Below are 13,320 nucleotides of genomic sequence, written 5' to 3' on the forward strand. Positions count from 1 at the left end.
ATTTTAGGGGGTAGGGGTGAATAGAAATAAAGGGAGGTAAGGAAGGTTTACATAAAAAGACAGGGGGTTGGGGTTTAGCCTCCAAAAACAGAAATAAAAGAACCTCAATAAAAGGACCCACATCACACTCACCAAGTACCGATTTCCTCAGCTGTGTACTCCACGCGAGGGATGGGCTCCCCACTGCCAGAAAAAGAAGAGGGGGCATATTAGAGGACTGGTGATAAGTTAGATATGTGCAGAAGCTGATTAGCCTATGGCAAAATCTAGAGATTTAACCCAGAATGATTAATGTCGCTGACTGGACAATGAGGGTGATCTGAGACCATCAGGTCAGCGGTATCTATCCCTCTGTTCCTCATTCTTCATTCGAGAGTGATGGAGGCCCAGTTCTTTTCTGACATCTGCCTCCATGCTATGTGGATCACCTTCAGCAGTTCCTGGCTTTTTGTCCAATACTACTTTATAGATTGGGCTCCTAGTTCCTCTTTTTCCATTTAGATGTGTAAGTCTCGGAATGTGTTTTATGAAAGCCAGTATTGGCTGAAGGTGAATCTAATTACGTTGGGCAGCTGTTATTTAAAGAAATAAAACCACCCTTCAGATGCATTGAGGATGCTTGTTTTTTACAATGCGATGAAGCATCAATTCTGTAGCAGAAAGCCCATGTGGACAGCCAAGGTATAAGGGTCAGGCCAGTTTGCAATATTAAGTCCTATGGCTGTATAAATGATTAATCAAGTGTTGGGGAAGGCGGATTCTAGAAGGGATAATTGGGTAAATATGTTGTCACAGTATGTTGGTTGACGGAGGGTTTATAACGACAGTTATACATTCATTTGTGTTAATCCATCATTTGTCGAAACTTTACAAATGCTACCACCTTGTTACTTTCAATACAAAATAAACTTTAAAAATAAAATTATTAATCAAGTGCTTACTACTTTCAATGAGATCACTAGAGGATTTCAGCCCTATCCATCTATCAAGGGTAATCGAGCGAAAGTGATGAGGAGTTGTAAAAACTGAGGGCTTAATTCCCAAAAGTCCTTCGGCACAGTAGTCATGTTTAGGAATATAAACAGCCTACTAATAAGTGCAAAATCACACCATTGATCAACAGAACAACATTTATACACCTAAATGGTGCCAGTGTGACTGAATTTCCCATTTGAGTAATCAGGTCTCAGGGGTGGTCTGAGGGGGTTTCATGGAGGCGTGACCTGTCAAACTAGGTGGAAATACACAAAATCAAACAACTGAGGCTATTTTCAGAGATTCTCTCCATGGATAGAGTCTGAGAATAACACCTTTCAGACAGAGTCCATATTTTCAATATTCTCTCAGTGTCCATTTTTTATTGTTTGCTGATAGTCCTGTTTGATATAGTGCAACCATTCACCAATGGTTGGCCTCTTGGCGCTGGCAGATAAACCCCCCTACCTTAGTTTTCCCAAGCCTAATCAGTAGTTCTGGCTGGAAAGAGGTATGCGGGCTTTCTTCCGAAGTCTGGTCCTACGGTTGTCAGTTTATTTATTGTTGGCCTGGAGTGCATTCCACAACTATGACGCTTGTACTCAAAATGCATGAAACCAACCCACTTTTCTAGATTTTGAGTAAAACTAAACAGTGACTTTTGGCAAAACATTATGCCCTTGTATGTTGGTGTAAGTTGGTCTAAGGTGGATCTTTTTGATGAGAGGAGTGGTCGCATGTTGCGTATTATTTATTTCTGCCGCACACAGAGTAGCCAAGAGCTGACTTCTGAGCTGGCAATGCCGCCCTGGAGGTAATGGAACAGGCTCCTCTTGCTTCTAAATGGACAAACGATGCCTTATTAAGCCTTTATTTGTCAACTCTTACTGCCTGTAGTTGAAGGCAATGTCTGTGATCGTTTTCCTCCTTTTCCTGTACTCCTGGTCGGAGAAGCCCTGCAAAAAACAGAGAAAGAAAGAAGGGCGTTCAGCAGGCAAGCCTGATGGACAAGAACAATTCAGGAGCTAGAAACACTCACTGGGTGGTCCAAATCCATGTCTGGGTCGTACTTGGTGACCAAGTGGTGGCACTTGTCCAACTCTGCAATTCGCTTGGGGAACCAGTGAACTGAAGAAAAAGAAAGTTCAGAATGTAAGAGTGCAGAAGTGTCCATGATGGGGGTGGAGGAGAGACAGCACTGAGAGGTCTGTGAACCTGTGTGTACCATTTGCTTCTCTAGCTGGAATTAGTATATCCTCAATAAAAGCTGCTGCTAACGCACCCCCTCCCTTATCCTTACTGGTATCTCTTGAGTCCACAGAAGACTAATTCTGACAAGATTGGCGCTAGACCCCCCAAACACACATACACACACTAAAGCCCACATGCACCCACATACATGCCGACACATGCATGCACTCATACTTCCCCTTCCACTTCCCTTTTCAAGAAACCTGTATAAAAATAGTGCTATGGGTGCATACATATGGCAGAAAGGTGACATATACATTTTCATATCATGTGGCTTTTTTGTGTATGAGCTCCCACTTCCAGTCAAGTGCTTATACAGAACTGGATGAGGGACTGTTTTATAGCTATCACCCTCTTTACTCGAAATGCAAACAAAAATAAGACTGTATCGAAGGCAAAGGAGCCTTAACTAGTCTGCGTTTTGTTTATTATCTTGCTTTAATGTGCTTACACTCATGGGATTAGCCAGAAAATTAAAATACCCCCCTTTGAATCAAAGCTCTTAAGGCACCAACCAAGCGAAGCAAGTCATTGCGATCCTCCCCAGAAGAGCTCTCATGTTTCTTCCATCTAATCTATCCAGTCATCCTTTCATCCTTCCAGCCAAACAACTGATATCCACCATTTCACCTTACATTCTGTCATTCATTCATTCTTTAACCATCATTTGGGATTTTCACCATTCAACAGAATGGTAAACGACATCCCACCCATCTCCAAACCTAGCCACCAAGCCTAATCATCCATCCATCCATCCACCCTTTTCATTATTCCATCTCTCCATCCACCCTTTCACTTATCCATCAATCCATCCATACTCTCACCTGTCTATCCACTCAACCCTTTCACTCAGCCATCCATTCTCCATTTCACTCATCCATCAATCATTTCACTCGCTCATCCATCAACTCATCCTTTTACCCATCAATCCGTCTGGAATCCCTTTCACTCATCAATCCTTCTGCCATACCTTTCACTTATCTACCCATTCTTTCACACATCCATATTGACACCCATTTTTTCACTCATTTATCATCAAACTATCCATCCACTCTTTCACTCACCCATCCATCCACCCCTTTCACTCACACATCCATTCATCCATCCATCCATCCTTTCACTCACTCACCCATCCACAAATCCTTTCACATTAATTATAGCCTTTGTCTGCCGTGCTGCAAACAGACAGGGCCCCTCAAGAACTCCACCCCCACTGTAGCTGCTAAAGCGAGGGGTTCACAGTGCTCCTGTCCAAACCTATCCATCTGTCTCCAAACCTATCCATCAAACCTATTCATCCATCTGCTTATAATTTCACTCATCCATCCCTCTATTCATCTTCCGCTTGCTCATCCATTCACCCTTTCACTTCATCCATCCTCCCCCTCACTCATCCATTCATTGATCCATCTGCCCATCCATCCATCCACCCTTTCACCCAATCCGTCCATACTTTCACTTATCCATCCACCCTTTCAGGCATCCATCCATATGTGCATTCTTTCACTCATCCATCCTTACATCCACCCTTTCACTCATTCATACAGCCATCTCCCCATCCACCCTTTCACTCACCATCCACCTTTCCTTTCACTCACACATCCAGGCTTCCTTTCACTCACTTACCCACTCACTTTTTCATGTTAATTACGAGCCTTTGTCTGTCGAGCTGCAGACAGGAGAGGCCCATCAAGAAGCCCAGCCCCGCTGCAGCTGCTACACTGCATGTGCACGGACCTCTTACTGGGGGGTAATGCACCGGTGAGCACTGCGGGTGGATTAAGAATGAAAAATGTGCAACGAAGAAAACCCTGCCTTGAATGCATCACCCTGTGAATGTATTACTTCCTCATATTTAAAGTGCCATTGATTGTAACGATGAGGATGATGATAATGGGGATCAGAACAGGTATTTGGCTAACCATGTGAAGGTGTCGGAGGAAGAAACCGATAACGTATTGGGCAGGGACATGGAAGGAGGATTTACAATAAACTGCTGAATGAGGAAGGACAGAACAAGGATCAAAGAGACATGGAAGAGGCTACAGAACCGAGTATAAGGCAAAGGGATCTAGAGAGGGGAAAAACAAGTTTTCAGCCCAGTGCTCCTACCTTTGTCCTCTTTGGTGCTTCTAAGATCCTCACACACTCTCTTCACTGAGCTCACCATTGTAGCGAGATCCGAGCTGTGAATCTCACAGCGCACAAAGTATTCAAGTTCTGCTGCCCCCACCGATGCGCTGGGGGCTTTCCTACACGATCGAGTCTCCAGATGCTGAATTTTTGCTTCAAAGGTCTGTTGAAGGAAATAAATTGCAAAGCAGAAGTAAACCTTTGGTCATCTTGGAGTATTATAGCAGGCAGCCTAAAACAGTAGATTCATTCTGTCTAAAACCCCAGCAAGCCCTCTGGAGGGCGCCCAAGCATTCAAAACCGGATTGTTACCTTTTAGGATGACCTACCTAAAAATAACCACAGTTGAACTCTCAAATGTATACGTTGATGTCAGGATTGTCAGCATTGCTTCCATCAGTGTTCCACCAACCATCTGGCCAAGGGTGCAGTCATACAAGTGATTTACTCACCAACATACCATTAACAAGATTGCAACCCGGGACTGGGAGATGTATTGTGGCGGTGTGAGGAAAGTACTTACCTGTTATGTTATGATCTCATGTTTAATACTGTGTTGGAAATCCTCCATGATGAAGGGAGAAAGACGATGATGTTTAGGATGAGCAAGACCAGGGGATGAATGCAGCTTAACCGCTGGACAACATTATGATTTGAGGATATACACTACTAATTTCAGAATGAAAGCACTATCTCTATGAATCAACGACCACGTCTTCTGGGCCTTCTACCTGAGCAGAAGATCTGAGGTGATAAGTTGAGACAATGGATGGTGCTCCTCTCAGATTCAGAAGCTGCGTCCGTATCATTCATGAACATATTTATTCCAAGAGGTTGGATTTTCTGCCGTTCATGGAAATGTTGCATCTGAGAATGTCACAAAGATGCATGGAAAACAATAGTTCTCACTACTTGTAATTAGGGCATATTTCATCATGAAGGCCCCGCTTCCTCTGTACATCTATGGTATCGTCCAACGGACGGGTGGGGTCTTCAGTGAGCCCAAAAACGACTGGGGAACAAAAGCGCATGCTCCGACCCAGCACCCATCTTTTCATCGTCCCCCAGTTCCTTCTAGCGCCTTGGAGGGTCCAAACATGCGACACACTGCTCCTGGGCTCTTGGCATGTACATCTCGTCTCTTAAAAACGACATCACCTGGATTCTAAGACTGGGGCAGTGTCCTCCTATATGCTAGCTCCTTCTTCCTCCTGTCTGCATATGCGGTGTGCCTCCAAGTTTAAAAAGTGGGGTTCTTACAGGACTCGCCTGTGTCTAAGTGACTCCACCACCACTGACTCAGTTGCTTGAGCCCCGGCCTCGTACTATCAAGTTGTAAGGACTAATGTAACTGCGCAGTTCAGACTAACGACTAATGTCACTGCGCAGTTCAGACTAACGACAAATGTCACTGCTTACTTCAGACTAAGGACTAAGGTCACTGTACACTTCAGACTAGCATCACTGCACAGTTCAAACGAAGGACTACTATCACTGCACAGTTCAGACTAAGCACTAAGGTCACTGCTTACTTCAGACTAAGGACTTACGTCACCGCACAGTTCAGAGTAAGGACTAATGTAACGGCGCAGTTCAGACAAATGTACCACCCTCCCCATTTTTTGGCTGTTTCTGGATCTCCTGTATTTGTCTTCCATTGGAGTAGGAATAGTAAATCTAACCTCTGCACAGTCCAACATTTTCCCTACTGTGGGTCAGGTTGGAGTGAGAGTGGTGAATATGACCCATCCAGGTATAATGTTTTTATCTGATTTTTATCTGATTTTTCACAAGTGCGTTAACAAATTTGTTTTGTTTAATTTTAAAAGTTAGTTCATGTAAATTATGTTTATGATATATTTGCCAGTAATATGGCTAATAACTTGTTTTTTTTATTTTAATACTGTTATTGTAATTTGTATTTTGTAATTATAATTAATAATATGTTTTAATTATGTATGCTTCAGTAATAAATGTATATTTTAAATGTGTTCATTTTTTACAATGTTTTAAAAATATATACATATATATGTTAAGTTTGTAAGTTCTACTTTAAATATTGTGTACAAAAAATAAAATGTGATAAGGCTACTTATTTTATGTCATGTTGGCATATCTACATGTTTGTTGTCAGCATTTTTGACTTTACACAGGTAAAGTAAATAATATTGATATTGATATTTGTGTCCTCAATATTTTTGGGGGATATATTTGTCACCAATATTTTTGGCGGTGACATTTCGTCAGACAACGATCAGTGCATTTTCATGTGTGAAGTAACAAAAGCAAGGTGCAGAAAGAGGGAATTAAAGATCTAATGCATTACAATGAAAACAAATTAAATCAACATATTTCTTTAGATGAACAACCCAGTTAACCTTTGGAATGGGACCTGGTCAATTTCACACTACCATTCAGAAATAACTTACAGCCCCTCTAAGAAAAAAGATTCAATCTAGAAGTGGGGGGAAAGGTAGAATATGCCTGTTTTCCAAAATGTTCATATTGCCCAATATAAAGTCTAGGAGTGTTAAAGCAACAGAGAGGATGTATGTTCTGACAACATATATGTAGAGTGTGGATGCTGAAGATAAGTGATAGGTGAAGTGCTCAGCACCACATTTTGGTGCCTGCTTATATTTGTTATGTTGTCTGTAAAAGGAAGCTCTACGAAGTATCTTTCACTGTTTGCATAAACCATGCCATAACGCTCTAGCCTGCTGTAATCTCTCTGTGGGCTTTTAACCACGCCCATGGCACGCCCATCAGTTTTGTTGGTACATGGGATTTCCTTTTAAAGATCGCTTGATTTAATTTGTGAAAGACATGTATACGTCATGCCTTTTCCGGTGTTTAGCCCTCCGAGAGCGCACTGGCCAACTACTGAAAAACATACGAGGCTCCATGTTTTCCACGTGGCTTCTGGACTACTTTTTACTTTTATTTTCTACTTTGCGCGATCTCACTGGGCAGAAGTCGAGCGCTTTGCATGACATCGACCCTGTTACATGGGTAATTACATAACTGCTGATACGTATGACTACGAGCAAACTTCTGTTTCCTTTTGTGTGCTCTTTCAAAGGTCATGGCATGGCGCTTTAAATTGGCTCCCTTAAGTACAACTGTATTACTTTTCATTTTCAATTTATGTGGCAAGAAAAGTCCGGTTAGGAATTTGCAAAGCTAATTGTTCTAAGTCGAGCAAACGCAAGACCCATTGTATTGCAAATACTTGTTTAACCTATTTGTAGCCCAGAGCTTGTATACATCTTTTTTTATGGCTGTGAGATACAGAGAGCGAGAGAGAGAAAGAGAGGGGGAGGGAATGAAGGAGAGAGAGAGAGAGAAACACACAGAGAGAGAAAGGATCTAAAGATCCTTTAATAGTGCTTTTTAAGCCACCACCCTTTAGAGAACTCTTTAAAGCCCTCATCTTGTATGTGTCTTTTTATGACTGTGAGCTACAAAGAGAGAGGGGGGGGGGAGAGAGACAGACAGACAGAATGTTTATGCAAAATGCGAAGCCCAGGAAAAATGGCAGCCAAGGTCCCAGGCATAATGCAGACCATGTCAGGCATTTGATGAGCAGTCTTGTCATACTGAGGCTATCCATAGGCTTGCATACGGTGGCTAGCCACGGGCTGGCACTGAATGATAGTGCTCATCCCTGACATATTTGTGGTCACTGTGGTTGGCGGGGGGGGTGGGGAGCTGTAATGTTTTTAATGCCAAATCAGTAAAATACCTGGAACTGTGCTGACCCTACTGATACACAGTGCTGCTAAATTGTAAACCCCAAAACGCATATGCCATGCATGGTAATCATCTACTGAGAAAGGCGTGAGAAACGTTGTTAAAAAAAAAACAATTGTGTCCAATCAAATACACTGAGTGAATATACTGCTATTTTGTGAGCGTCCTGTAGGACCTGCTTTCATAATAATGCCAATGAACAACTGCAGTAAAATAGAACTGCTGTTCCATTAGGCCTCCATCCCTCTAATCAAGTGGATATTCAGCGAACACACAGAGTCCCAACTAGGACCTGGCTCCCACATTTCCATTAGCACATCAACAATATATTGAATGCACTGGGCCGCTGACCCCTGCAGACTGCGCAAGCACCATGAAATTGTCATTCCGATGCTTTGTATACACTGTCTGCACAAATCTCATCATCCATATTCTCTCAGATCACCGACAGTTATATTGCTATAATAGTAGTGGGCACTGCAGGAAAACCTGCATCAGCAGAAGTATGTGTGGGTCCAAAATGAGTGTAGAGGGGTGGTTGTAGTGCATGGTAGAACTGCACAGACAGAGGTCTTTGGGAGAGCCTTGTATCTAATCCGAAAATGATTTATCACCTTTCTCAAGTTCTGAGCACCTTGAACTTCCAGTTTTCAGAATATACATTATCAGACCAGTGAGTGCACCGCATGTTAGATTTCAAGGCGACTTCAAATCTAGCAAAAAACTGAAAACCCAGGAACAACAAAATGCTCCCTCTAGAAAGTTGGAAATTCAAGAAACAAAAAACCATCAACCAATCCTTTTCAGTGGCTGCACCACAAATTTAGAACGCCATTCCACCAATGCTTCAAAAACCGTTCTCCTACTTTGCCTTCCAGAGTGGGCATGATATAGTTCCTACAAGTTATCACACTTAACACTACATGGAGCGTTCTCCCATCTAGATCACGCCCTCACCCAGTCAGAACAGTAGGCTTAGTAACAATCTCTTAAAGAGTCCGCTGTGTTGCAAAATAACGCCTCAATCTCCTTGTCATCTGTTAACACCACACCATTCCTTCCGCCTAGGTTATATGATAAGATGTTCACTGCATGTATGTACCTATTTTTAATTTTCATCTACCCGGGTTATTATATGTTGACCTACTCACGCCTGTCGTCGACAATGACGTGCCTCGCATTAATTGCATTTCAGAAATAATAACTAAATAGTGAAATATCAGGTGGGGGCATTGGCAGAGCTCTGGCGCTCTCGTGCTGGGTTACTGCAGGATGCTGCTCGGGGCTCAAGTTGGATTGAGAAGGGCAGTGAACGTGGGCAGAGCTGCTGGAGCAGAAGGAGGTGGTGCAAGCTAGCGTGCTTACGTAGAGATTGTGGCGTTGCGTGATGGGAGAAGGGGAGCATAGCTGGGAGAGGTCACTCAGCAGAGACCTCTAACTGTCAGAGAGAGAAGTAAAGATAACAGAAATAAACAAAGCAGAGAACAGAACATCTCATTCGCTGGAATAAGTGAGAGCGATAGCAGACCATGCCACGAGCAATTTGATTAGGCCTCATGTTTTTCAGCAGACCCTCCAGCTTTTACTGCTGAGCGCCACTCTAATCAATGTCTTACTATTAATGTGTCAGTGGTGATAGGATTAGCCAGACCACTCCCGCCCGGCGGACACCCGAAGCTTCCCTCCGCGCGAACGAGCCTTAGTGCTGTCTGACTCCGCGTCACACCCCGAGGGCAGAAGAACGGACAGCCCCTGCCCTCCGACTTCTTGTTCCACACACTGGCTGTAGGGTCTCCCGATGCTGTCTAGTTTTTTTAAATGAGTTTTATTTAGTGATTTCAACAGGTAAAGAAGCATAGGTAACATTAAATGCTTTAAGCCTTCCCCACGTCGATGCATTGCATTATGGTATAGAATGTAGTCTAGACAGGACATAGTTTATCAGGCTGGCTAGGCAGTGACACTTTCAGTCTGATCGGCCTACACCCGAGTGGACCACCCACCCCCATGAAACAGCGCCAGACACAACAAGCATGCCCTCAGCAATACCCTCCACAGTGATGCCAGTCCAGCGCAGAGTGGTGGTCTCCTTCCCAGTCGGAGGTGTAGTAGTAGTGTGCAAATAAGACCCTGCCCCTACTGTTGATTGAGGTGACTGACAGGTTCAGGGGTGCCATGCATATAAAGATATTTGTGCAGGAGGTCCCATATGCATCTAGGTCTGCTCTTGGGAGGTGCTGGACATGGCTCTTCTGAGGGAACCTTCCTGAAACTTTTTTTTTCTCCCAGTCCTTGCTGGTTCTCTGTGCGTGACATTAGGACTCTAGGCACCTCCCTACTATCGGCCAGTGGGAAAGTGGGTGCGCCTCTCCTACCTATACTAGGGAGGGGCAGCTGTGGACACGGTTGAAGTGCCGTACACAGGAGGGCCCTGTGAAATAAGTATACCACATACTATAGGGTGGTTACAGCCCTAGCTACTAGAGGGACTTACACTAGGTGCGCCACCCCAGAAAACCCTGTTAATCTTGTCCTTGGCCTATAGAAGAGGCCTGCAGCGGTGCTAGTGCCCCGGCGTTCAGAGTGGCACTCCCGATGCGGGTGTGGTGGGACCAGCTCTAAGCTGACTTACACCTTCCCTGGAGGGTGCCCCGACAGTGGGGCTGGTGGTAGGCAGAGGGCAGGGTGAGTATACTAAGGTGTGCCCTGTCTGAGCAGGCACCCCCATATGGATGTCCCCTTCCTAAAGGGGAGGGCGGCTGCGTCCATAAGGGTGGGCCGGACATCTACTAAGTGACTAGGGGCCAGGGGCACTGTCCCCATGGATGGACAGAGGAGAAGTGCGCAACCATGTCCTCCTCCGGAGGGGAGGTGGCGCTGACCAACGTGTATGGGCCCGGCCATAGTAGGGCCCAGGGTGTGCACAGAGGCAATGGAGCCTTCAGAGGTACTGAGCCTGTCATACAAGACCAGTGGGTGCACGCTCACACAGTGGAGGATTTCATGTATGTTGCGTCTGGCACAGCTGGCCAATAGGGTCACCCTTGTCAAGGGGCGCCAGATCATATAGTGAGCCAAGCCCAGGGGGCCTCTCCGTGCCCGTGTGCATATGTGAGTTCATATATGTGGGGAGCTGGCCTCGAGGTGCCTACTTGCACCAGGACATCATACGCTTAAATGAGACTGGCACAACTTGCCAGTGTGTGCATACTTGCACATGGGTTTACCATGTGTGAGTGACAACTAGTATCACTCACCTCTGTGTGCAACTTGCACCCTGGTGGTTTTCCTATGTAGGTACGGGAGCTCGCATCACTTGCCAGTGTGTGCCCATTTGCGTATGGGTACCCTAATATAAGAGCTGAGCCTGATAGAGCAGGCAGTAGTGGCGCACGTGCACATTTGTGGTGGTTTTATCCAAAGTGTCCCACATGCCCCGGCAGATAAGGGTGCGCACCGGGGCATATGTGTCTGGGGGGTGAGAAACACCCATGTGTGTTCGCACTACCTATGAGTGCTGCTCTACTCATAAGGTAACATAGGAGAAAGAGTCTTATTAAGTCTGGCTCCAATAGTGGATTGCAGGGGAGGAGCCTTATGATTTTTAATATCACTGGACTCAGGATGACAAACCACTTCTGATGGTAAAGGTGGTTTTGTCATCGATGCCCTAGAAATGCCACTTTTGGAAAATTGGTATTTCTCGGTTCTGAAGTGGTTCTGGTGTCTTATATATTAGGCTTCACTCGATGGGTCACAGGGGTAGAGCACATATGTGCACTCCCCTGATGACTACTATAAAACGTGGGCATCCAGAATGACACATCCCTGCCATTTGGGGCCTGGATAGATAGATTGGAGGAGAGGTTTTTGACACTTGGCCTCTCGGAGCCAGAGCATGGCCCCACTAAAGATAAAGATCTGCATTCCAGAGCCTCAGGGTGGAGAGAGGAAATTTATGGGAGACATCTGTGGTTCAAACGAGAACCCTTTGAACAACCCCCAACTTCAAAGTAACCATCTAGTATAACTAGGGGTACTTAACATCTGCAAGGCAGAGTAACCTTTACAGCGATGCAGGACTGGTGCTGCTGGAACACGTGGGCACACTGCCAGAGAAATCTGTTGTTTCCAGGAGGATAACTGTCTGAAGAGACGATCCGCGCTCCCCTTCCTGCTTAGAGACTGGCCTGTGGCTGATTACCTGCTGCTGTGTAGCATCCTGAAAGGTAACTCTCCCAGGGCAGGTTGGCTTGCCCTCTGTTCTCTGAGGAGGTCTCAGGGATATGAAAGACCTCCTGAGAGAGACTTACATTGATGACTGGTAATATCTAGATAGCGGTGTCTTCTGCTCCATCTACATCGTATGCTGGACTTCACCTGGCAGCAGCGCCGTTAGTGTGGCCTAAGTATTGTGTCTGGAGACCAGAATTGCCTGGTATGGAGCTTGCTAATGACTGCCCGCACTTCACGTAAGTGTCCCTTCATTGTGGGGACCACTGCACGGCGAAACGGCTTTTTGATGTGAACAGGATCACCAGTTGCGGGAGCCTATGGGGCCTGCTATTGTCGAGTATGTTTCTCTCATGTGAGCCTCAACTATGTGTTCATTGTGTGCTGTGCCCTATTCACTGGTTGCAACCCTCAGGAGTGGGGGTGCAACCTTAGTTGTGCTGTACTTGACCTTGTATGACAAGGCTTAACCTGCTTTGAAGTGTGTGACCAGGGAGTCTGGTGCGACTAAAAGTCATTGTGTATTAGACAGTGTGCAACCAAGTACGGTCAGGGCAACTCAGACCAGTGGACCCCTGATGCTGTGTCTCCTTTTTGTGGAGGTACAGCACTAAGCACTTTTCATGTGGGATCGTACCCATCTGGGGTCACTTGAGTCTTCATGCCCCAGACGTGACATCTCCTTGCACAGAAGGTGCGGGCCTGGTAACTTGTGTGCAAACTGGAAGTGTTGAGGGCAACTCATGTCAACAGGCACCTCTCCGTTCTAGAAGTGCTGAAATTGGTAACTATTTGGTAACATTGAACTGTCTGGCTGAGCTGGGTGCCTTGTGTCTAACGGCGGCCCCAGTGACCCTCCACCTGTGTTCTGCAGACCTCTGAGTGAACTTCCTGTGGGGAGCCTAAACGCCTACTCATTAATTGTTTACCAGCTGCTGTCTTTAATTTCCCCCACCTTGGCCCTGGAACCCTGAG

The 13,320-nt window shown here is 45.3% G+C and overlaps 1 protein-coding gene across 2 annotated transcripts in view; it reads right to left on the reverse strand.

Moving 5' to 3' along the window:
- TH (tyrosine hydroxylase) overlaps positions 1 to 13,320 on the reverse strand; it is a 225,892-nt gene that overhangs the window by 94,304 nt on the left and 118,268 nt on the right. For both annotated transcript variants that reach the window (XM_069223184.1, XM_069223185.1), the window contains exons 3-6: positions 4,339 to 4,522; positions 2,015 to 2,103; positions 1,864 to 1,931; positions 133 to 183 (exon numbers count right to left, since the gene is read on the reverse strand). In XM_069223184.1, coding sequence (XP_069079285.1) covers positions 133 to 183; positions 1,864 to 1,931; positions 2,015 to 2,103; positions 4,339 to 4,522 — 392 coding nt within the window. The remainder of the gene's footprint in view (positions 1 to 132; positions 184 to 1,863; positions 1,932 to 2,014; positions 2,104 to 4,338; positions 4,523 to 13,320) is intronic.

This window comes from Pleurodeles waltl, chromosome 3_1, assembly GCF_031143425.1.
Source record: "Pleurodeles waltl isolate 20211129_DDA chromosome 3_1, aPleWal1.hap1.20221129, whole genome shotgun sequence".
Classification (NCBI taxonomy): Eukaryota; Metazoa; Chordata; class Amphibia; order Caudata; family Salamandridae; genus Pleurodeles; species Pleurodeles waltl.